The sequence below is a fragment of the Heliangelus exortis genome, chromosome Z (assembly GCF_036169615.1).
Source record: "Heliangelus exortis chromosome Z, bHelExo1.hap1, whole genome shotgun sequence".
Lineage (NCBI taxonomy): Eukaryota > Metazoa > Chordata > Aves > Apodiformes > Trochilidae > Heliangelus > Heliangelus exortis.
The window spans coordinates 40,545,584-40,570,883 of NC_092454.1; the positions used below are offsets into that span (position 1 = coordinate 40,545,584).

A 25,300-nucleotide genomic window follows, 5' to 3' on the forward strand; every position below is an offset into this window, starting at 1 on the left:
GAAAAAGGAACTTGTTAAATGTGGTAAGAACTTTCTAATTGGAAGTGCCCAAGCCTGTTGATTTTCTTTATTCTCAACTCCTCACAATCATTTCTGGATTTCAAGAGTAGCTAATAACTTTCTACCTCACCACGACCCCACTTAAACCTCTTCCAAATTTTTTCAATTGGCGCTTGCAGTGAAGCAGAGAGACATAATATGACTCTGATGTTTAAACAGAATAGCCAGTTCCTTCACTTGACTATTTCTCAATTGAACCATACAGGCTCTCTATGACCCTGTCCATACTATGTGATGATCTCCCACTGCCCTCAGGCATGTTCTCCCTTTCACACCTTTTATTTTAATGGCTAGAACTGCTATAATTCTGCTTCCATGCTGCTAACAGAAAGTCCTTTGCAAAACAGAAGCCCATTAGACTGTCCTGTAAATAGATTTCAGATCAGGATTTTGCTCCTATGAAGCCTTTATGGGCTTTGTCAACTGAAAATAAACTGAGGTGTGAATTAGCACATGGGTCACATGCTGCTGGGAAAGTTAGTTAGGGCAGCAATCTTTCTAAAGAGGCAGCAATCTCATTTATGTCCGCAGCAGAGGAAGGAAGAAAAGGTGTGGGAAAATGCTAAAAATTAAATTGTTCTCAACTCTGCCTTGGTCATGGAGTGACCTCTCCTTTCTGCCTCCTTCTATAACTAGAATCTGGGACATTCTAGTAGGAAACAAAATGTGTGCATGCCTAACAGGATTTATTGGGGTGGTGGTACATATGAGAGTAACGAAGCCTCTTGTACTAATTGTTCAAAAGAACCAATCACATCCATGTCATGATGATCACTATCAAGAACTATACCTCTGCTTTCAAAGATTTCTTCGAGCTAGCACAGCCAATACAGGCCTATTATCTTATACCCAAACATATTAGCTAGGGCTCTAAGTTTCTGATCAAACCAAACTGGGAAAACTGTTCCGGCCAAGTTAAATCAGGATTCTCCATTACTAGCAAAATAGTTATCAAGAAGTCAAGAGAGGCGAAAGATGGAAAACTACAAGAAATGAATTATTTTTATCAATACATTAGTTCACTCTAATATCTGAAAAATGTGAACTAGAACCCTTTTAAATATTAAGGTAAGTCACGTGTCAGAGGAATTTCTGACACTCTTATATTGCATAGCTTTCTAAAATGAATTTTTGTGGTCTCTTAATATCACAGAAAGGAGGGCCCAAATGTAGGCAGTCTGATAATTTTCTGAGTGTCATAAGAGTTGCATGGAGATAAAGCCTGCTCATATGCCTGGGCTCTTATGAACCTCATCTCAATTTTCAGAATCTGATTTGATCTATTTCCTCAACCTATACAGAAATTTCAGAGAGAGAGACAGAAGGAGAGGGAGAAAGACAGGAAGATGGTGCCAGGCTCTTCTCAGTCAGGTTCTATGACAGGACAAGAGGCAACAGATATGAGCTTGAGCATAGGAGGTTGCATATAGACATGAGGAGGAATTCTTTTTCTGTGAGGGTTACAGGGCACTGGAACAGACTTCCCAGGGAGGCTGTGGAGTCTCCTTCCCTGGAGACATTCAAAGCCCACCTGGACGTGTTCCTGTGCAACCTCCTGTAGGTTACCCTGCTCTGGCAGGGGGGTTGGACTCGATGATCTTTCAAGGTGCTTTCAAGCCCTAATATTTGTGATTCAATGTCTCTTAAGACTTCTGTAAAAATAACTCTATTCAACATACAGTCCACTCATGCACATCTGTGATACCACATTAGTTAGCAAGGATAGACATCTTTCATTTCTACACGGAATTAAAATCTTATTTAAAAAAACCTCAAATATTCTTATCTTATGGAATTCAGTAAATATTGATATTCTACTGCTGGTTTTATTGCCGCCATTCTGCCAATTATATTGCAGATACCCAGTAGGATAAATATATTTTATCCATTTGAGAGAACAACATCTGTGAGTATGATGTATCTTTCTTTGCTGTACATATGTGATATTTATTGGAATGAGTCTGGGAAAAAATAACTTCAGCTTTTCAAAAAATATTATTAGTTTAAAAATTAAAAATATTATTTAGTTTAAAATATTATTTTACAAGTCATATAAAGACAGTCCAATGTTATTATTATATTTGATAGTCTCAGTTAGAAACTCTGTGCGGCTGATGTAAACAGTTTAAAAATACAAAATATGTCTCTTGAATCAATTTTTTTTTCCTCTTCCTGCTATGTTGCAACATGCTGTCAATTAACATATCTTTACCTCACCATATGCCTGACAGACACCTAAAAGATAAGAATGCTTATCAGGTCGCCTCCTGGTGCATGGTGGAGACAAAGACAATGAAAGTAGCAGGACACCAAAAAGACTAAAAGATAAGGATGACTCATCTCCTGGAAGTCTGTGTGTATCTGGGACTTATGCAAAAAAGAGACCCCTCTTCTTTTTGCTTTATAAAAAATCCCAGGAGAAAAGGAGATGGCGCTGCTTTCTCTTCTCCCCCCCTTCTCTCACTACTTCGGCTTCAGCTACGGGGCAGACACAGCGGAGGAACGGAGAAGCGAAGAACCCCAGATCAGCAGGAGCGACTCCAGCCTGAGGTCAGGGCCGGTGGACGGTGATAACATCTAAATTACTCCCTCGTTTCTTTTCTCTTCTTAACGACTCTTCTCTCCAAAGTAGCTAATTGTATAAATCCTAAAATAAATCCTTGTAACTTGTTTAAATCATAAAGCTTGTTATTTTTGTAAATTGATGCGTCATCTATGAGTAGTGGCTGAATTTTCCTCACAATCAAAATATAAAATAATAACTCGGATCGTAACAGCGGCAGTCAGCAACTCACTGATCTGTCACAGAAAAATTAGACAGTTTAAAGCTCGTGCAACCTTCTGTATCATATATTTTCAGCATCTGTCCTCTGCCCCAGGGTATTGCTACGGCCATATTTCACCTGATCTTGTCATTGCTCTGCATTTGAAATCCAGCACACTTTATGTGAAATGCAAAGTTCAGAGGGATTTATGCTTCACAAAGCAGAAGCAGTAGGGACTGAAGGATAACTTCCTGAGGTTAACTGTGGTAAGGAGGAGGCATTTCCTATAAAGAGACATGTGAAAGTAAGAAGCATGGTACCTTTTTTTGGTTTGTTTTGGTTGTTTGGTTTTGTGGTTGTTTTTGTTTGTTTGGTTGGTTTGGTTTAGGTTTACGTTGTTTTGGTTTGTTTCTTTCCTTTTTCTTTTTTTTTTTTTTTTTTTTTAAAGAGAAAGAAACAAGAGCATGGGCACAGGTGCTTCCTGTATCATAAAAATGTAAGAGACAATTCAAAGTCATGTTGTATCCTGCCGTGCTGTGCTTCTTTTTCTGAGGCCACTGGGAGATATATACAACTATAAATACTGAGGAAGCTCTTCCTGTAAGTGTTTAAAAGTTCTATGAATTTCTTTCTCATGCTATCATTCTCCCATGTCTTTGTCTGACACAAAGTACACGGAGAAGGGAACCGGATATGAGCAGCAAGACAAAATCTGTTCATTATGATGAACTCAAGACTGTATCTGTGTATTGTGATAGTCCTGGAATAAAGGTCACTATCCAGTTTCCCTAGCACAGTGCTCAAAATTGAATGTTGTGCTGTTAGGCAAATAAAAGCCCCAAATGAGCCCACAGAACACCTCTGCTGGTATCTGGTCACTGCTGCACATCTCTTCTGTTCTTTCTTATACTGCATGGCAGCTGAGCTTACATTGGCTGTAAGAATGCTCTATTCATACCACTGAAAAAGTAGATATAATTTTTGAGAAACAAGGATTATTTTGTAGAATTAACTTACTGTTTAGCCAAACATATTCTAGTAATTCTAGCAAATAAAGCCAGCCCTGATGTGAGATAGGCTTATACAGAAACATATGCATTGACAAATGAGTAAGATGCTGTCACAGACAAGTCCAAAGTGACAGGTATTTAAAAACCTCTTACGAGAATAAATCAATAAAATAAATAAAGTAGATTTTTAAAAGCTTTTCAACATTTTAAATCTCTAATTTTCACAGCATGCACATGAACTGGAAGCAAACGTCAAACACACGTAAAGAAGGTACCTAAGTGTGCTTTACAATTGTAAAAAGCTAATTTAAAGGAGCACTTACTTTTGATATATTTGAAATTCATACTGTGTTGCATAGCAACATATATGTCTACACCAGGGGAGATTAAAATGCCAAGTGGTTTATACAGAGCGCATACAAAATCTGATTAACTACTTCATTTCTGTTTAATAATCATTTGAATGTAAATGTGTCTGAACAATTCATTCCCTAACATTTTTTTAACATTTGTCTCACTCTAAGAGTATACTCTCTGCCATCTGCTATTCTACATATATAACATTCTTTATGTTTAATAGAAAACCTTTGGGAGTATGGACTCTTATTTTATTAACATTTTAGTACTGAGCATAATATATTAGAGCCTTTATCCTCAGAAGAAAACAGAGGAGCACCTTTTCACCACAAAGCAACTGAAAAGCAATGAATTACTCCTACAGGAACACATATTTGCCAAAAAAAAGTTCAAAAATACTATAATGTCTCAAACAGCCTGGAGATTTCTAAATCTGTTCATGCATATTGCAGAAACAATAACAATGAGGTGAAATTCCATTCGTAAATCTTTGTGAATTCTTTGTGAATTATTTCTTTTCCTCTCTAACATGCAGCTCCGCCTCAGCAACAGAACTCTTACGAGGGTTATTCCTTCCTTTTGTTCATACTCAACCGCCTTCCTTCCTTCCTTCCTTCCTTCCTTCCTTCCTTCCTTCCTTCCTTCCTTCCTTCCTTCCTTCCTTCCTTCCTTCCTTCCTTCCTTCCTTCCTTCCTTCCTTCCTTCCTTCCTTCCTTCCTTCCTTCCTTCCTTCCTTCCTTCCTTCCTTCCTTCCTTCCTTCCTTCCTTCCTTCCTTCCTTCCTTCCTTCCTTCCTTCCTTCCTTCCTTCCTTCCTTCCTTCCTTCCTTCCTTCCTTCCTTCCTTCCTTCCTTCCTTCCTTCCTTCCTTCCTTCCTTCCTTCCTTCCTTCCTTCCTTCCTTCCTTCCTTCCTTCCTTCCTTCCTTCCTTCCTTCCTTCCTTCCTTCCTTCCTTTTCTCTTTCTTTCTCTCACTCTCTTCCTCTCAGTTACCAAACACTGACACAGACCTGCACTGCACTCACTACTGCCGTGCACTGTGCTCTGTACACAGCAGTTCCTCTCTCAGGAAGAGAAGCTCATGTAACAAGACACCTTTCACTGATCCTCAAAGAAAATTTATCTTATCTGTGTAGGAATCCAGAAGTGTATGCACAGTTTACAGCAGACACTACGCTACTATTTAAACCTTTTACATCATGTGTTGTTCTGCACTGGAAAAAATGTTGCAGAATGATACAGCTAGCTGGTCTGATTAAACTGTAATGTCACTGAGTAGGGCTGGGGGCAAGTTTGCAGGCTAACACAAATGATTTCTTAAAGGTTTCTACATCTGTCCATACCCAGTCTTATAGGCACCCCCTGATGGCTTAGGCACCTCATTTCACCCTAGGACTGAATTAGTGTGCTCAAAATGCTGTGGGGTGAATGTCTGGGAGGAAGCACTGTGCCAGACTGGGACCACCACCCTCCCAGGGTTCCCTTCTGCTGTAGAGCAGCATAAGCCAGTGGGATCAGAGCAGAGTGGGCCTGAGTACTGTGCCCAGCCAGTTAATTAAGCAGTGTTGGCAGAGCCAGTTCTCATTCCCCCTCTGCTCCCAAGCCACTAAGTAGCTGAGATGGGGAATATACTGGTTACACCTTTCCATAATCCTCCGTCCACCCCCACAGCCAGAGCTGTAGTTTGGACAGCGGTGATTTAACCCAAGAGGAAAGAAACTGTGGAGACAACCAGGCTACGATCATTCAACTGCCTGAGAAAGAGTGGGGTGAAACCCAGCTTGAAAGAAACGTGCGTTTCACTAGAAGGGGAAGATGGCACTTCACCAGAGGTGACAGCTTACGTTTATTTGCTGAGAGCTGGGACTTATACTGGCCCCGAACCAGCCGGCAGGTGGACCCATCGCCGTTGCAGACCCCGCAGTTATCTTCCTTGACAGTGCTTCCCAGCTGGCGGTCACAGCCAACGACCTGGCAGGAAAGAAGGATGTGCAGTTCAATGTAAGCACCTACTGACTGACTGCGCGATCAATCTCTGCAACTAATTACTGCCAAATTTCTCCCTCGGCATCTCTGGAGGGTCATAAAGTACCTTAGCAAGGAAAGAGGCTGAGCAAATCTGGCTGGGAGTTTGAACTGAATTCAGACGTGAGATAGTGAGCAGGTCAGTACTCAATGGCTTTTGCAGTCCAGAGAAAGAAAAGAGTATTGTTAGAGATTGTTTTCTTAGGGCATTGCAAACATTTCTTGGTCTGAGTCCTATCAGAAGCTACACTTCTTAGAGTTTCACAAAGAAAAATGCTTGAAATAAAAGATAAGACAGATAGGAAGCAGAAGGAGAGATAAAAGTAAAGAGCAGCACAGACAAATAGTAACTGAGGCTGAGGTCTCAGTGAAACTTTACCTGCTATGCAGCTGAGAAAACCATGTGGTTTTAATTATGTTTGAAATAATCCCATTCCACACTATCAATGCCTTTGTTCAGACTTTGTTAAACATCTGATAAAGAAGGATGGAATGGTTAAAACAAAAGAGCTGATAGTCAGAAATGCAATCACCTGCTCAGAAAATGATTTTATGTTTGTGTGCAAATTGTTTGGTTCAAAATTTTAAAAATCAAATAGATAAACCAGGATTCTTAATTTACAAAAAACCCTAGGGCTCTCAGGAGAATCAAATATAAATTTATAATAAATACATTTAACATTAAATAAATCAAATATAAATCTGTTTAGCATCATGCTAATGTAGGGCTTTATTTGAACTTTGTATCCAAGTTATGAATTTTACACACAAATTATTGAAATACAAGAAATTATTGTCCATGCAAGTCCATGCAGTGTTATAATTATCTTTACAGATGCTAGAAAATAAAAGGCCTTCTAGCATTCTGGCGTGCAAAGTAAGTAATGAAAAAATGTTTATGTATAAATTCTACTTCTAAAGAGTTTGTGCTAAGACTTTTACTCAAAGAGTACACATAAACACCAGGAATTTCAAATAAATGCGTATTTCGGTTTTAAATTTAATGCATCTGTGAGTTTCAGATAAATCTGAGAGCTGTGTCCTAGAAACTTATAAGAGTAGCTATAATCCAGCTTCATAAAAGTTGCAAGTGTGACTTTCCCACCTACACAGTCAGACTAATATTCCTGATTTGTTCAAATGTACTTGTCCAGAATGTCAGATCTTAATTGGGTAAGACATACTTTGACACTGTCTGTTCACCTGCTAATGCAGGCTTTGCCTGATATCCAGCATTTCCTTTCAGCAATTCCCATCCCTAACATCATCTTTTTATGAGTGACTCAAGAGTAGTTTCCTTGATCATCCGTCAAATTGATAATTAATTTAATTTAAATCATTATAAGATTAGATTCAGACTTGATGAAAGCTATCATGAAATTTCTTTGACTTTATACACCTACAGCGTCAGAATTCTTCAGCGTCAGAGTCTTCAGTGCTTCTGCCTTATATTATGATGTCTCCAAGGGAATTAAAGAGGGCTAACAGAGAAACAATCAAGCCTGAATGATACATTTCCCTGAAAACCTAGTCATACCAAGACTGCAAGAGACATTTTATCACATTAGAAACAGTATGACGAAAAAATGGTTAGATAGGTGAAGCAAAGTTAAGGTTATCTTGACAGTGACTGTTCCATACAGGCCTTCCAAGAACAGACACATAAACTGCAACAGTGATACCAGATTAGGGCATATTTTTTTTCTGAATAAGAGTATTCCTATAGGAATTAAACCACCTTTGCTATACACAGACCGACTTGCTTTATGTTCCATGAATGTCTCTGAACAGACAAGATGTGAAAAATTAATTTGCATGATATGAACATTGTATGACATAATGCCTTCGCATCACAGGAATTCCCTTCAATTGCATTACAGCTTGCTAGCACACACAGTGAGAAGGGTTAGGAACCAAGATAAAGAAAAGAAGTCCAGAATTCTGTTTTATATCTGCTCATACAATATTTTATAACCACTCAATGCTTTGGTCTAGACTGGCATGCAAATCTACACAGATTTGCCCATTTTGAAAAGAACACGTGAACTGCCTGGATGTGAAAAGGGATGGATCTCAAATCCAGATATGAGGCAACTGATTACAAAAGCAGTATTTACTGCATTAAAGCCTTTTAAACTTTATGAATCATTGGCTCACATGTTGCCGTAAGCTGTACTCTGATTAAAGTTAATTTATAAATTAAGCAATTAGGAGCTAGGTCAGAACTTGTAGAGGAAACCACCAGGAAAATCCCAGGTGTGAAAGGAAGTTATATTGAGATTCATTGCTCTTTTTCAGATGGGTAGCTACTGCCAGTGTAAAGCAAAAAGGTTATCCTTCTGCTGAAATGAAGAAGTATTTCAAATAGAAGTAAGAGAAAAATGGAGACCTCTTATGAATATAAAAACTTATATGGTATGCATAAAATGTGTTTTAATCTTCCTGTGCTTGGTAGTTTCTCATATAATTTTATGCTGTTAGAAATTTTGATGGAACTAAATAAATTTCCTGTTTCTCCCTGAGGTTTCTGCAGAGCTCCTTGCTTTATTATATCAGATAAGCCCTCTTAACAGATATGCAGAGCTCTGGGAACATGGATGAAAATTTCATTTAAAACTCTTACAGCTAATTAATGCCTGAAATTAAAAATTCTCCTAAATTCATGGTTGTTTTGTTTTGGTTTTGGTTTGGTTTGGGTTTTTTGTCTCTTCCTCCCCCCCTTTTTTACTACCTAGGGAAATCCATCTTCCAGCTTTTGGAGGTAATTACATTCAGTAAAAGGTTAGTAGTGTTTTTGCAATGGACTTACTGATTGCTCAGATCTCATGTAAACTTTTTAGTAGGTCTTATGTGAAAACATTCTATAGGCTGGAGTCTTATAAAAACAAAAGATCAGACAGGAAAACAGTAAAATGCTCCTGAAAAAATACATAGTTCATGAGGACAATAACTTTTGTGCCTATAAGCAGAAGAAACATAAGTTTGGCTGAGTTGAAATGTGAATATGTTGTTTCTGTAACATTACTTTCAGTCTCTGCCAAGGCTGCAGAGAACTCACTGCAGAAGATTAAGGCATGGGTAAAAACATGTCACCATCCACCCAGAAATCTGCAGAGACTTAGCAAGGAATGGGAAGGCAGAATTGTTTCTTTTGGCATCCACCCATAACAGGTACAAAACAAAGAGGGAAGGTTTTGGGATGGCTGTTCTCAGGCATGTCACAGATGCAGCGTGGTAGGAGAGACCCAGTCACTGGGAAAAGAAGGTTCACTTTGGCTGCAGAGCTACAAAAGCCTTCTGAGCCACTGACCTATGGGCATACTCATCTAACATGGGGTGGCTGAGGACTTCCCATGAAAATAAGCACCACAGAAAATAACTGCTTGATCAGCTTGGTAGGCAGAAGAGTGAATAGGTTTATTGTACTTTTCTAATCTACAGCTCATAGTAATCCTTTGGTGGAAAAAGTTTGAAACAAAATTGTAACACTTTTTAATCTAAGGTCTGGGGAATATTTCACTCTCTAAAAAGCTTTGAAATGTCAACTCTTCATCTTGGTGTGTCATTAGAACCAATGTTGAAATTCTGAGTTTTCTGTGGGATGGCAACTTTTTCCAATGAATTCTCATCCTAATCCAAATGTATCCTAGGAGGTTTTGGGAGAGGAAGTCTTTTTTAATCCATAAAGAGCTAGAAAGGAAGACCCCACCAGGAACAAAAATGGACACTGTAACAAACCATGCCTGGAAATGTTCTGAAGTAAGCAGATTTCATATTACTTTCTATTACATATTAAGCTTCTTTCCCTGAAAGCAGAGCAGATGAAATACAGACTTTCCACATTGAAATCTTTTGAGTTTTAAATTGCTGAAGTGTGGTCAGAGGGTTGAACGGCAGATTGTTACTGCACAAAATGTCAGAAGCAGGTCCATTAATTTCCTTGACAATCTAATCCAAACCCCATTCAAATAATGAAAATGCACTTCTAAATTCAATAGACTTTGGATGAAACTCCTGCATGTTTTAAAGGTGTTCCTATGAACCTCATTGTTATTGTGCTTAAATGCCCTCATAGCAGTAAAGTCAGATCACACAGTGCTCTGAAGGTCTCTTGGTGTAAAGCAGGTATCACCTATGCAGTACCACAGCGAGGATCACAGGAGAGTATCCACTGCCTGCCCAGTTCTTTACCACCTCTCAAGTGAGCTGAATTTTTATTCTCCTTATGGGTTTAGCATAAAAAACTTAAGCAACAAAACCCAGAATAATAACAGCTAATCCCTTGTTGGACAAGCCTGCATTTCTTTCTGGCATAAGATACCACAGTTCTGCTCAGAGGTAAAGATTCCATATTATGTTTTCGGCTGAAGTCCCATACTTCATGCTGGGTTTGATTCTCCCCACTCCCATCCACAGCACCTGACAGCCAGTGAGCTGGCAAAACAGAAACATTCCTGACTCTGAGGTACGTATGCAAAATAATTTTACAGGACACTGCAAGAAAAACGATGGTTATCAAAAGATGCTCATGCATGGTTTAAAGGCATCAGCCTAAAAGTCCCACGATAGGAGTTGGAACTAACTCACTGAGTGTGTGCACAAACGTTGTCAGTATATGTATTCCCCTTGTGGACTTGAGCCCTGGCTCGGTCTAGCAGATTTTCCCAGAAATAAAACTGACCCAGCAATGACAAATTCTGCCTCAGCCCTGCTAGCCTGGAAATGCCCTGAAGTAAAAAGTTTTCATAATAATTTCTATTCAGTATTAAGAAACTCCGGGCAGGAAGTAATGTAATAAAGCGAGCTTGCAAATCTAGCCAATTATAAATAAATCTCTCTGTTTTTCAAAGGGCATGTCTGCAGTTCAAGCAGAAGAAACACTGAGAATCTGAGAAAAACAAAGTTGCCCTTCACAAGGATACTAATGTGGGGCTCAATATGGGACTTGTGTTGCTTGTCACTGCTCAGCTGAAGAAAGTTTTGGATGAGAGCCACTGTTTCAACTGGATCCAAAATCCTTTTTTATAATCAGGATGAAGAGCTGTGCTCTTTAAATTGCTGTGGAGAGAACAAGCTCCAGGCTGCACAGCAAAGTGGAACTGAACTGGTTTCTGTGATACAGGGACTCACAAGCCCTGACAGAGTGCCATCTGCCCTTCCCTTCAATGACACCTTATGATGACAGCTCACACCCTTAGTATTTTTTTGGCACAGCCTGACAACAGGATCCTGTGATCTGCACCTTGCGCAGCTCCAAGCCCCAGGCAGAATCCTCCTATGTTCCAAGGAATTTAGGTCCCAGCACACCCCCATCAGCAACTGTAACTGAAGACCATAAGGTGATTTTCACAATAGCAAGAAATTTGTAACAGTAGGCCAAGTGACATGCACAACCAGTGTACTTGTTTGGCACTTGAGCCAGAGATAACTTCATGCAGTGTAAACAAATTTCAGTCACTGGTCAGTGGTCAAACTGTTGAATATAACACTGAGATCCACCTTCCAACATGCTGTGACTGTCACTTGTGACTGTCTGGCTCAGTGTTTTTTGCTCTTTGTCACCTTATCTAATACTGATCCCATGGAACAAAATTTGCAAATCCTGCTTGATATCTGCCCCATCAGCCTTGCATTCCCAGCTACAAAGGGAACTCTCCTACTACTATTTTTAAATCCAGACCAAGACCCTCATGGAACTTTACTTGCCAGCACGGCAAACCCAATATGTTATGAAGGTGTGGTTCAGCCAAAGCTCTAGAAGCAAACAGCAAAGACCAAACCACAGAAGGAATTGCAGAGAAATTTCTGTTACTCAGGTTTCCCTCAGGGGAAAGAATAAATGTAACCTCATTATGAAACCACCTTTGATTTAAAAAGAAGCAATTAAATCAATTTAAAAGCTACAACTTCTAAATGAGGATTTATAGAAGCATTAAAAGCTTGGATGTGGGTAAAAGGCAACTCCTCTCCTTAGACGAAAATTTCATTAGGAGGAATAGTCCTACATAAAAAAGATTTAATCTTGCACGTTCGCTCATACATAACCAACCAATTTACTGTGTGGACCAACATTGCAGAGCTTGCAGATGTTGAGATGGAGACCTATCTAGTTCATTCTCTGATGATACAGAAGTCCAGAGGCTGCCATTCTGTAAGGTGCAGCGTTTAAACAGAATTAAGTTCCAAGACTTAATAAAAAGCTGGCAAGATGGGGAAAAGAGACTTTTGTGAATATTAGTATTTACTTATCCTCTTCTTTGGTTTTTACTGGAACTGAATTCTTATGTCTGTATTCTGCCAGACTAAGAATGGATTTCTGCTTTATTTGTTCATGCTTGTTCTCTTGTTGATGGAGGAGAACAAAAAAGCCTTAACTCTTTTATAGTCAGCGTTCTATAGCAGGTTGCTATGGAAATGCCTGATTTTCTCTAGAAGAATTGCACATACTGTCTGGATAGATAGTTTATTTAGCATTTGCAGAAGAAAGATTTGCCAGATTTTGTAGAATATGAAAACGCTACAATGGAAGGTGATTGCAAAGGCCATTGTAACTTAAAACTCATCAGGGAAGCTCTCCTTCAGCTTCCTAAAGCAACATACTTGAGTAACAAACAGTAAATCCAACAAGGTCTGCCCTCTGGACCCATTCTCTTCTACTAGACAATGAAGCACTAAACAGTAAAACATTTAACTGGCACTTGTGACACACTACATTTTACTGTGACACTTTGCAAGCTCTGATGACTCCATGACATGCTTAGTATTGCCACCCAGTCCTCTCTTCTGTTGGCTGTACAATCTTTCTTTTCTGACAGGCTTCTTTTGTTGACAGGAGCCCATCCTCTGACTACTGGATCAACAGGGATACAGCTGCAGTGCCTGGCTACTAGCAGTGCCAGCACAGACTTTCTGGTGCTTCAGGCAGTCACACAATCTATGTTATCAAGGAACAGACTTCATTCACAGTTCAAGTACTTGAGCTAGATGGCATGTTCCCAAGCCACTGCTGAAACTGTTAGTAGAGTATTCCAACCTGATGGTCAGTTTGTAAGAGAAGTGCATGCAAGGCTCTATGAGAAGACACTTGAAATGACAGAGAAAAATGCCTGTAGACTCCCTGCCCTGAATCTTCACAATAACTGGAAGCCTTCACACAATATTCAGTGACAATTATGCATCTGTTTTGGTGAGGACTCCCAAACTGCCAGCCAGCATGGACATCTTGCCATCTTCACACAGCACTGCCACTCCACAGACATCAGCTCCTTAGGTGTGCTCAGGAAACACACAGGCACAGATGACTTCTGGTGACCATAAAAAAAACTCTTAGAAGTTTGCAAACCGATCTTAATTTCTGCTTTTGCTAAGTACAGTGGGGTTTTCCCCAGCAAATGGAGGTGCTCTGTGCTGAAGATATAGCCACAATAGACAGTTTGTCTACTTGGGAGTAGCAGCAGGTATCATTCCTGCTGAAATACTGGAACAAGGTATCTCTACAGTGGTGACAATCTCTGTTGGTCCATAAAGTAAAAAACTGGTAACTCAGAGAAGAGGAGTGGACTTCTAATGATGCTAATGAAGATTCTTTCATGCAATAAATGTATCCCATTTTCTTTACAATTCTCTGCCACAAAAACTTTGTTACCTGGCATGATTATAGCAATTTAGGCGTTTGGTTAATAAACTTAGGAGTCATTAGGTTCTCCACCTCACTCCTTTCTGTGTGCTAGGAAGATGCCACGCTGGGGGAAAGGCTACTCAGAGTAATAATACCCATCAATAAGAAAAAAAAATAATTAAGATTTGTTGTCCACAAAACATTAGGTAGATGAGGTTCCTGAAACATTTCAAAAGCACCTGATCATCATAAATCAAGAATTCAGTAGTTTCTGAAATGTTATCTCTCCAAAAAGCATCTAGGTTTAAATGTACCCTAAAAAACCCCTAATGGATTAATTCCAAGCATTTAAACCCAGGATCTTGGTGCAGTCATCAGCATCTGAAAAGTCACTGCAAGTACCATGCCAAACAGAATGGGCTAAATTGAAAGACAGCTTAGAACTAATCCTTAAGCAATGCTTTATACACACCTGAGGAAAAATAGACACACTCTTGCCTAAATGGTACAGTTATTGTCACACTTTTTGCATTTTTCTTCTGCTGTTTTATAGCTCAGAAAAGGAAACAAAACAAAGCCTACAAACAGGAGTCAGAAATAGCTGATCTACAGGAGACTGAAATCCCAGCAACATGTAAATGCCTAGAGTTCTTTCCCCCAGTGCTGTCTTTTGTTTTAATCCAGCTTCTGTCATAGGCTTGGCAGAAGAAAAAGATCATTATTGGAAGCTGTCTTAGGGGACTCAGTACCTCTAAAAATGAATCTGCACTGGTAAAAACAAAAATTGTGCCTGTTTGTAGAAAACTAATGGAGCAAAGTCCATTTCTGTGTTTTTCCACCAGAAGTGCAAATTACATGCATTTTCAGTCCTTTTATGTGAATGTGAAACAGCAACACATGTAGAAAATACCTCTCTTGAAATTATTGTCTCAGAGTTTTTTATGCTGTTAGTGATTATGCCTAATAAAGGTGCAGCATAATGGGATCTTGTCAAAACCAGAATGATTGCCAGGGTTACCAGTGCCAACCATGCATAAGTGTAGCATCTAATATTAGACCAATGATTGTTGCAGCATGAAAATTTGTAGACAATTTTCTTCTATGATTTCAGACAGGGTGAGAAAGACTCCTGGCCTTCTCCTTCCTCAAAAGGGTCTGAAATGGGCATGTAAAGAAATCAGGTCCCAAGCTAGAAAAAACTGGGAACTGCCACAGACACAAGTGCCAGTTTTTTCAGCACTACCCCAGGCATATTCCACAGGAGCATTTGGAACCTGAGGCAGTGTCGTGAGCCTCCAAGAGCCTGCTGAGGTGACCACCTAATCTGTGACCTTTAAAATCCATATTTTACCCATATGAAGCAGGTTTACTACAACAGCGAGTAAAATATCCATCCACCAAACACACTGAACACAATGTTAGGTGACACTGTTATTACTCTGTCTATCTCTGTATTTTTGGCTAAACTGGAAATAGGAAAGAATCTGTCCAACAACACATAGACAGAAAGGAGAAACCGTCCATCCTGAAATGATAGGCAAGAAATAGAGCACAGTCACCTATTTAAAGGAGAGACTTCCACTCATCTGATGTTATGCATCAGCCAGTGAACCCTCTGGTGAAAAAATGTTTTAGAAAAAACTTTCTAATGTTTTTTTTGTTTTTTGTTTGTTTTTTTGATTTTTTTTAAAGTCAGCAGTTTTCAGTTGTGTCCATTGTATACTGGGTCCACAGATTGACCATTTTTGTTACAAATACTTTTCACTGTTTTTGAAAGGTAGCTAAGGAAACTGAGCTTGCTGTTGGCTGATGTGAATTCATTATGCAGCTCAGCAAGAAAAAGTCTGAAGAATCAATAGATGAGAAAAGCTGAAAATATCTCTGGCATTATTTATTAGTAGAGCTGTAAAGAAAAATGTAATACTATCATAATGCATGCAGCTCTACCTACCAGTCTTTAAAACTGAAAGAATGCAATGGAGAACAATAAGCCATTTTTGAGGAGGAAACAAAACAAAAAAACTTTTTCCAATTCTCAACCTTTGTTTAAGGCCTTCTTAGAAATGAGTGGCTTTTTTTCACGGGATCTAATCCTGCTATTAGAGCTATAATATGGTTCATTCTATTATTCCACATTACATATGAAATTATTCCATGGCATTTAATTAAAAAAAACCCAAACAGAAACAGTAATAGTAGCAATAATAAAAACCTACCATCATCATAATTCTCACACAATTAGCACCAGAGTTGTTTTTTCCAAAGCAGGACAGTCTGACATTGCTGTAAAATCAGTAGATTTATGCTAAAGTAATAGAAAACAGAAGTTTACCTCTTTATCATGATTTTTGGAGGAATTTAGAAAGAGTGGAGAAATTTGGAGATATTTAGAGGAGTGAATAGGTTTTATCTATGCATTCCAGACACATATCTCATCTCTTGGGCCACTGACCCTGTAATAGGCACCACTCAACTAATTTTGTTATTAATTGCAGCATCATTGTTTTCTTCAGGCTTTTGCAATGAAATTCACTCCCATCTTTCAGAGACAGTGGTAAAAATTTGCTTCTGTTGGGAGACCTTGTATAGTTGCACCACCTTGGCAGTTAGCAAAACGTGGGCGTTCTGGTTACAGACACTTTCAATGTCTAGTTTTTCAATATGAAAATGATGCAAGTTTTATAGTGTACGTCACAGTCTTTCACAGAGAAGCACTCATGTTGGTCTGTGCTGTGGCTGAGATGCTTAAATCATATGCTTCACTGTGGCTTGTACTGTAGGCCAATAAAAAAAAGCAAACAAAAAGAGTAAAAGAGACGGCCCAGGCTGCAAGCAACTCACCCATGAATGGGATTTCAGGGAAACAACACTTATTTACACCAGGTGAGGAATTGGCTGTGGTATTGATGTGGCCCACTTTTTGCAAACATTGTGTGCCATCTTACTATCTGGCCACATATTTAATAAAAGCCATGACAGTTATTAAAAAAAAAAGTAATCCTGATCTAGTGCTGCACACCAACATGCAGATTCTGCTACTAATACTGCAGATAGAAGTCACCTTAAATAATAATTGATCACCCATCTGAGAAAGCAAAGACTTCCTCACCAAAGTCAGCAAAAGGAACATTTGTGGAATTCACAAAAGCAGAGGACAAAGATTAACTTGAGAGAGCTAAATATAAAAACTATGATAATACAAAGAGCAAGTGAAAGGGCTAAGGAAATCAGAAAAGGCCACAACCAAAAATGAAATATTTCCCCTTCAGCAGAAACAAAGACAGAAATCCAGGATTTTTATTTTTCTTATTGCCATAGAAACTGGATAACTGGAAGGAGATTTTATTTTCATTAGTAAGTCTCAATAAGTTTCATGGATTATTGGCATCTGGGGCACTGGCCTTTCAGACCATCACAGGCCATGCTTCTCTACCCAGTGCTACAACCCGGCTGGAATCTGTCTAGAACCCAAAGTGTGAAAGAAAGGGGGAAGAGGGAGCTATGCTAACAGGTGACTGCTTGAGTGAAAAGTGAGAGAGATCAGCTATTTCGAGGTACTACAGGCAGTGATGGGAACATGCCAAGCACGGTCACAGTCCACAACCAAGTAAAGTCATTACAGTAGAGACGATAAAAAATGAGTCGTGACAGAGACAGAAACGTGTGAGTTCAGGTGTCTGCTACAGAACACCCAACCAAGATGAGGAGGAAGATGAAGATTTTACAAACAGCTGGCAGAAGTCTCATAATTGCTAGCCCTTGTTCTGGTTGTTCCCTTGTTCCAAATCTGAGGGATTTCAACCTACTAGATATAACACAGCAGAAAAGAAACAGTCTAGGAGGTTCCTGGAGTGTGTGGGAAACACCTTTCTGACACAGTTGGTAAGTGAGCCTAGCAGGGGAGTGGCCTGATGGAAGATGTGGTAGTCAGGACCTGTTTTAGGCTTAGTGACCACAAGATAACTAAGCCCTTGATCCTTAGTGAAGTAAGGGGGTGTTCAGCAAATCCCCATGGATTTCTGGAGGTCAGATTTCAGCCTGTTTGGGACATTGTTTGAGAGAGTTCCTTGGGATGCAGTTGTGAATGACATAGGGGTCCAGGAAGGGGAGGACATTGTTCAAGAAGGAAGTTTTATATGTGCAGGAGCAGACTGTTCCCATGTGCCAGAAGATCAAATGGTGGTGAAGATGACCAGCCTGGATGAAGAGAGAACTTTTGCTGGGACTCAGGAAAAAAAGGGTAGTTTACCTCCTTTGGAAGAAGGGGCAAGTGCTGCATCTCAGGATGAGTACAGGGATATCATTAGGTCATACAGAGACAAAATTAGAAAGCCCAGCTAGAGCTCAGTCTGGTTACTGTCATAAGAGGCAACAACAACAACAACAAAAAATTAAAAATACATTAACAATAAAAAGAAAGCCAGGAAGATTCTCCATTCTTTATTGGATGGAGGGGTAAACATTAAACAAAGTATGAGGAAAAGGCTGAGATACTTAATGCCTTCATTGCCTCCATCTTTAATAGACAGACCAGACACTCCTAGGTTATTCAGCCCCCTAAGATGGAAGACAAGGACAGAGTGCAGAGCAGCCCCCCCACAATCCAGGAGGAAGCAGTTAATGACCTGCTATAGCACATGGACACTCACAAGTCTGTGGGGTCAGATGGGATTCACCCAAGAGTATTGGGAGGGCTGGGAGAGGAGCTCAGAAGTCTTTAACATTTATTAATAGTCTTGGTCAACAGAAGAGGTCCCAACTGACTGGAGGCTTGCCAGTGTGACGCCCATCTGCAAGAAGTCTCAGAAGAAGGATCTGGGGAACTATAGGCTTGTCAGCCTGACCTTAGGGACCAGGGCTTGTAAATGTGCTGTCTGTATATAGAGGACTTCATCTACTTGGTCTTTCTGGTCGGGTGGTCTGTAGCAGACCTCCACTATAATGTCCCCTGCCTTCCTTTTAATCCTGACTCATAAGCTCTCTATTATCTTTTAATCCATCTCTGGGTGGATCACCATGCACTCCAGCTGGTCACTGACATACTATAACACCCCCTCCTCATCTTCTCTGACTGTTCTTTCTAAAGAGCCTGTACCCTTCCATACCAACACTCCAGTGACAGGAGTCATCCCACCATGTCTCCATGGTACCTGAAGGCACATGCATAGCTCTAGCTTCTCTTCTTTGTTATCCATGATAAGTGCATTTGCATACAGGCATTTAAGTTGGGCCCAATGAAGCTGTGTGGAATTCCTCAGAAGTACTTCAGCAGTGCTTCCCTGTTGGCCCCTATTACCTTGGGAGCCATGGGCTTATTTCCATAAGACTTCAAGTGTGCTCCAGTGTACCCAGCATGTCTCAGTGTAACAGGCTGAAAGGTCCCTCACTAGCACCCCTCCTCTCTAACCATGATCTGCTATCTCACATCTTGCCACAGGGAAATGTGATGTTGTCTTGCTCCCTCTTCAAATATAGTTTGAAGTTCTGTCAAGGAGCCCTGCAAGGTCCTGAGCAGAGGTCTGCTTCAGCCTCTGAGAAAGGTGAATCCCATGTGAAGACAGAAGGCCCAACACATTGTAGGCCATCCCATAATAGAAAAAACCCCAAAACTGTGCCAGTGGCACCATCCACAGAGCCCTGTGCTAATAGACTGTGTCCATCTGTTTCTTCTAATGCCGCTGACAGCGACTGGAAGGAGAGAGAAGAAAGTATCTGTGCTCTAGATTTCCTCACCAACAGTCCCAAGGACTCAAAGTCTCTACTAGTAGCTCTAGGACTACATGTTGTGGCTTCATTGCCTCTCACAGGGGATAGCAGTAACTTACAGCAGTCCAAGGGCTGTACCAGGCTAGGAATTTTCCTAGTGACACCTTTGTTCTTCTGTAATACTAGAGTTTCCCATTCTCTTAAAAGGACCTTTATAGAGGCTATGGAAGAACATTGCTTTAAAAGAAGGTTCACCATTAATTATGAAAAATTTCACGCTTATTACCTTTCTGTACTCTTTAAGTAGTATTAGCTATTGCTGTGATAGAGAGTAAAGCAGCTGCTATCCCAAAGCATACAATAAGGCCTAATCTAGTGAAAAGTTTTTAATGCATTGTCTCTAATGTGATAAAGATACCACTGGTTAGCAGGGATGCACTGCAACAAGAATATGTTGAGTTACTTTACATATAACACACCCAAAATATAAACTCATCCACTGTGAGAAATGCAGCCTAAGATTTTGTTGGTTGGTTTTTTTTTTCTTCTTTTTTTTTTTTTTTTTTCTTTTTCTTTTTTTTGGAGGAGGGGAGCACCCTCAAAAGTGTTGCTGTAATTTTAAAGTACATGGAAAACATTGATGAAGAATGCTAAAGGTCATGGAAAATACAGTCATTGTGTTTATGCATTAAAAATAATAAAATTTTTTTAAATATAAGGTTATATAAGAAAATAATTAGTTTAACTGAAATTTCTTCAGGGACACTGGCATTAGTGTACTAATTTGTTTACAAAACAGTTACCTTAGCCACAGAGACAGTTAAGAAATAACATCCCTCTTCCACATTGTAGTAGTCGAGCTACCTTCAGCCTTCTAAGAGAAAGGAGTCTCATGAGAATACAAATGAGTTTGTTTCAGCAGTGAATGCCTATAAGCTCTGTTCCTAAGAGAAGATATTCTCCAAAAGGTATGCTTCATATTTGGATCAAAACAGAAGTCAGCTTGACACAGAGCCTAAATGCACTGCTCCTAATTTCTAGGCCAGTATAGGCAGAATAATTTGAAGCATTCTCCCATCCAGAATCACATGCCTATAGTTAAGGTTTTAAAATACTACAGAAGAAAAAAATAACACTGAAATTATTCTGCCTCATTAGGCAATCCAGAACTTCAAGAAACTTGTCCATTCACCTGCGGTCAAGAGGCCTGGATGATAGCCTTCTACAGACCACAAATGAAATTAGCCCAATGACTGCTTAGTCTGTTTCATTTACTGTAGGATTGCATCTGACTCAGAATACAAAATCAAACAGAAAGGAAACAGGGCATACGGATTTCAAAAGCACAGAGTGAAAATACTGAAAATACTCTAGAAAGCCAACAACTAGAAAGCCAACAACACATCAAGTTTACATAGATTTTAGTGCTGAAGCAGGAATCTGGACGCAGCCTTTCCTGAGACTAAAGTGTGTTTAGGGTTTAACAGAGACAGTGAAAATGGCCTCCCCAACATCAATTTGTAATCTACATGTGGTCTTGAAGATTAAAATCTGAAGTATATAGATTAAAAAGAGTAACAATACAAGAAAAAGCACAAAGGTAATCTAAAAACAAATTAAGATGCCAATAAATTGGGTGAATGATAAGCAGATCTCCATAGATGATAGAATGAAGGGTTAAAAGTCTCCCTATCTCACTTTTCATAAACAGGGAAGCTGGGGCCCAAAGAGATGTGGCAGCTTGCTTCATCCTGTGGCAAATCAGAGACAGATTTTCCAATTTAGCACCTCATCTACTGCTATGTGTTTTGTGACTTACAGAGAGAAATAAACCTCAAAGATAATGTAATTTCATAGACTTGGAAAACTTTGGTATATCCAAATTAAAAGATAAAAACATTTGTTTCTTATGATACTTTCAAATGAAATCTGCTACTGCAATTAACTATTTGAAACAGTTAAAGAATGGAGAATATAAAAAGCACCAGGGAAGTGGCATGAAGTGAGGAAATAATCTTTGAATTTGTACACCTCTTCCAAAACTGGTGGAAGAAATAAATTTAAGAGAATTAAAACAGGTTATTAAAATGAAGACCTGAAATTACTCAAGTATGGAGCAGAAGAAGGAGTAAGCATGTGGCAGAGATACGAGGGATTCACAAGGAAAGAGGTCAGGGTAGAGCTTCTCTCCTTACTTGGCACAAGCCGCTGATGCACATGTCCAGGGATTCAGTGTAGCACCGAGTACCATCCAGAACCTTTGGTGCAAGCTCCACAACCAGAGGTGCTCCTCTGGCTTGGCACTTCAGCGAGCATGGGTTGTCGGGGTCGTTAGAGATGGGAAGCCACTCATAAAACTGCCCTTGGTACTTGACGTCGTTGTGAGCAGAGCACTGCTGGGCACGAAAATCACCTGCTTCTGGGGGGCAGTCCTGCAGAAAAGAGAGAGGGAGAGGTCAGCAGGTCTCTTTAGGACAGCTGGTCACAGTATCAGGCAGTCAGATGCACTCCACAGCTGCCAGATGTAGAGATCTTTTCTGTTTAGACAAAGAATACTGATTGAAATTGCTACAGCTACACATAATTCACGTGGATAATTATACCTTTTTTTTCTTATATCCACAAAAGTATTAAAAGAACATCAAGACCATCTGTCAATATGCTTGGGACATAGGATAGGCAGTGTATGTGTCTTAACCACAGCCCTGAAATACTCTTGCTGAATCTCTTTCCATCTGTCCACATGTGCGTTTGTGTAGAGATGTGTATGTGCACAACCTCTCTCTTCCAATCAAATTTTCCTCTTTCTTTGAAGAGAAGGAAAAAATAATTGAATTTTATTTTTTTGTTTATTTAAGCCCTACTAACAAGCTTTTAATGCACCTCAGTGACATAAATCAGTTGGTAGGGCAACAAGAGTCAGAACAATGCAATACATTTGAGATATCATAACTTGAATAACTTGCAATAACTAGCAATTAACAATTGTTTTATTAAAGGTAGAGCTTTAATAATACCCTTTGTTAATCCTTCAGCAGGTTTGTGACATATATAAACTCTCCTCTGAATGCAGTACTGTTGATACAAAAAATCAAAGACCACTCATACTACTTCAAGTTTTTTGGGGATGAGAATGTGAGGCTTTTTTACCCATGTATACTTTCTTGTGACCATGTAGTACTGAAAACAATGAGTAAGTGTATCAGGAGAGAAAGAAGAGCTTCAAAATCATAAGATTCCAGGCAAAATAAACATAAATTCTCTTTACTTCCTTTCTAATTTTTGACCCTTGAAGAATTGTGTTTTAAGTTTTCCTGTGATGGCAACTACAAAGGCTAGTGATTCACTGTTTTATTTAGAAGTAACCTGAATTTCTCACCATAATTACAGGAATACAGGGGCTAAGCTTTAGGAAAAACATTAAATATCATGAGAACCGTGACAAGTAAATGTTGGCAATAGGGCTGCCCCAGTTTATTAAGATTGCACAGATCTCCATCTTCGTGCTGTAAGGAAATCTGCTTCTCAATACTTGGTCAAATACCAAATAAAATTAATACCTGTTACACCCATTGCTTGAGAACTGTAACTTTATTTTTTTAGAGAGAATCATAAATATCAATTATCAGTTCGGTAGGGAAGGATTTTGACATCAAAACTCCAAGCTTATAATTGGACTTTTACTGCTTGAAGTCTTACACAACAGGTAGTTTGTCTAGTCATTAGTTATAGAAGATAAAACCACCCAAATGACCAGTAAAACATTGGAAGCATTTCAGTTTCATTTTAAAATCTCCTAAAAAACCTAGAAGCAATCAGGTTCTTTGTGATCTGGACTAACTCTTGATACAGGACAAAGCTTGGACAGTAGCACAGAGTCAAAAGAGCAGTAACATATGTGGGAAATTCATTATTCCTCTGCAGCTACAATTAGAGGAAAAGTGGTCTTTATGTTCTGCATTCAAGCCAAGGATAAACAAGACAGTTACAGCCTGACCCAAGACCTGGCTTAGCTCTATTTTTCAGAAGAAAAGAGACAAGCAAAGAGGAACACTATGGCCTTATTTCCTTACACAAAATCTTCTGGTGCATACCCTTCTCTGAATTTTTCTGTCCATAAATGAATACAATTGGGTCTATTGGCTTGGCTTAGTTCTGTTGCAGAGATCCAAGCCAACTTTATTGTTTGGTTCAAGCTTGGCTCTACCTTCGAAACTTTCTGGCTTGCAATAGCTTTATTTTTACAAAGACAGAAAGGCCCAATAAAGCACACAACATTCAGAGTTCATAATCCTGCTTTGTACAGCATTCAATACTATGTTTGTTGTATTGGATTTTATTTTTAAATCAAAGAAAGAAAAAAATGTACAGTCAACAAAACAAGCTTTCATGACATGGCAGGTGACCAGGACCAATGTTAAAAACTCTCAGTCTTTGATCTCATGACCAAAATAAAACAATACATTATATAGTAGAGCTTGTTACATGAAACTTGAAGCCTTTAAAAGAATACATTCAAGCAGTCAGAAATGCAGACGTGCTTGCTTATCTTGGCACACAGATATGAAAAAGGGTGGCAGTCTGTCCCACCTCCACCTGATGGCTTTCAAGATCCCTCTCCTGGAGAAGGGAACAACTACGCACAGCACCTGCATAACCTGTACAAAGATTTTAATACTAAAATAGATAATGTTAAAAAAAGTTGTGGTCTGAATTACCCATTATATGTATACCATTATGTGACAGAGACTGAAATCAAGGTCAGAACTGTACAAGGTTTGGCATTGTTAGTTAAGCTCATGTTCATGTGATTGATCTTGTTTGTTTTATTTTTGTTTGTTTGGTTTTGTTTTGTTTTGTTTCTTTTTAAACTTACTAATTATTGTTTGTATTAATGTCAGTGGGGATCAGAGCCTCTTTGTGCTGGGCTTTGTGCAGTCATATAATGAAAAACAGACAAAAGTTCATAGTCTATAAATGATTATTCTAGTTGCTGAAATAACAGATAAGGCAAAGCCAGTCTTTTTTGCATAGGGTTTAAGGAGTAAATGGCTTTTTTTCTTCTAAATACTTTGTACACCTCTAGATAAGAGAATTTTCAGCATTGAGGCAGTCTTTCTGTTCCCCTCTTCTGCAGTGCTGGCTCCTGGACTGAAGAAACTTCTAGACTGATGCCAAAAAGTCTTTTCCCCTTTTGAAAAATAAGCATGCTTGCCTGCTTTCTGTGGATGGGTGATTGGTGGAAGGAGATCCTCTACAAATGCTTGCTAGCACTGAGACATTGGTCTGAGTGAAGTTTATGCTTCACTCCTCCTAAGGGTCTGATCCTGGAAGCTATCTAACAGTATGAAGTTTGTCTACCTGCACAAGAGATCGACAGACAAGGGTGTGCCCACACCTTGAGATAGCCAAAAGTTACAGACCAAGTCAGTGTAGCAGTCTACTCTGAGTAGCATATCTTTGCATAAGTTTTGTAGTTATGTGAGGTATTTTGCTAATCTGTCTGGCCTGGGTTAGGCTTGGAGCATGCAGCAGCACTGGTATCCAGCTGCACAAGCACTGCTTCAGGTTACTCAAGTTTTGGTGCTATATTTGAATCTTACTGGTCTTATTTTCTTCTGAAAATTATCTGGGGGCCCCTGCAGACATGAGGAACAGCTGACATTGCACTCCTTGAAGAATCTGAAAGAACTAATAACTTGGAAATCTCCTTTAAGTCCATTATCTTTAAGCTTCCTATTCAATAGGACTTTTTAGGGAAAA

At 39.3% G+C, this 25,300-nt stretch overlaps 1 protein-coding gene across 5 annotated transcripts in view; it reads right to left on the minus strand.

Moving 5' to 3' along the window:
- The window catches only part of ADAMTSL1 (ADAMTS like 1), a 405,610-nt gene that overhangs the window by 110,869 nt on the left and 269,441 nt on the right, over window positions 1-25,300 (minus strand). For all 5 annotated transcript variants that reach the window (XM_071730006.1, XM_071730003.1, XM_071730005.1 and 2 more), the window contains 2 exons: window positions 21,733-21,969; window positions 6,033-6,159 (listed from right to left, as the gene is read on the minus strand). In XM_071730006.1, coding sequence (XP_071586107.1) covers window positions 6,033-6,159; window positions 21,733-21,969 — 364 coding nt within the window. The remainder of the gene's footprint in view (window positions 1-6,032; window positions 6,160-21,732; window positions 21,970-25,300) is intronic.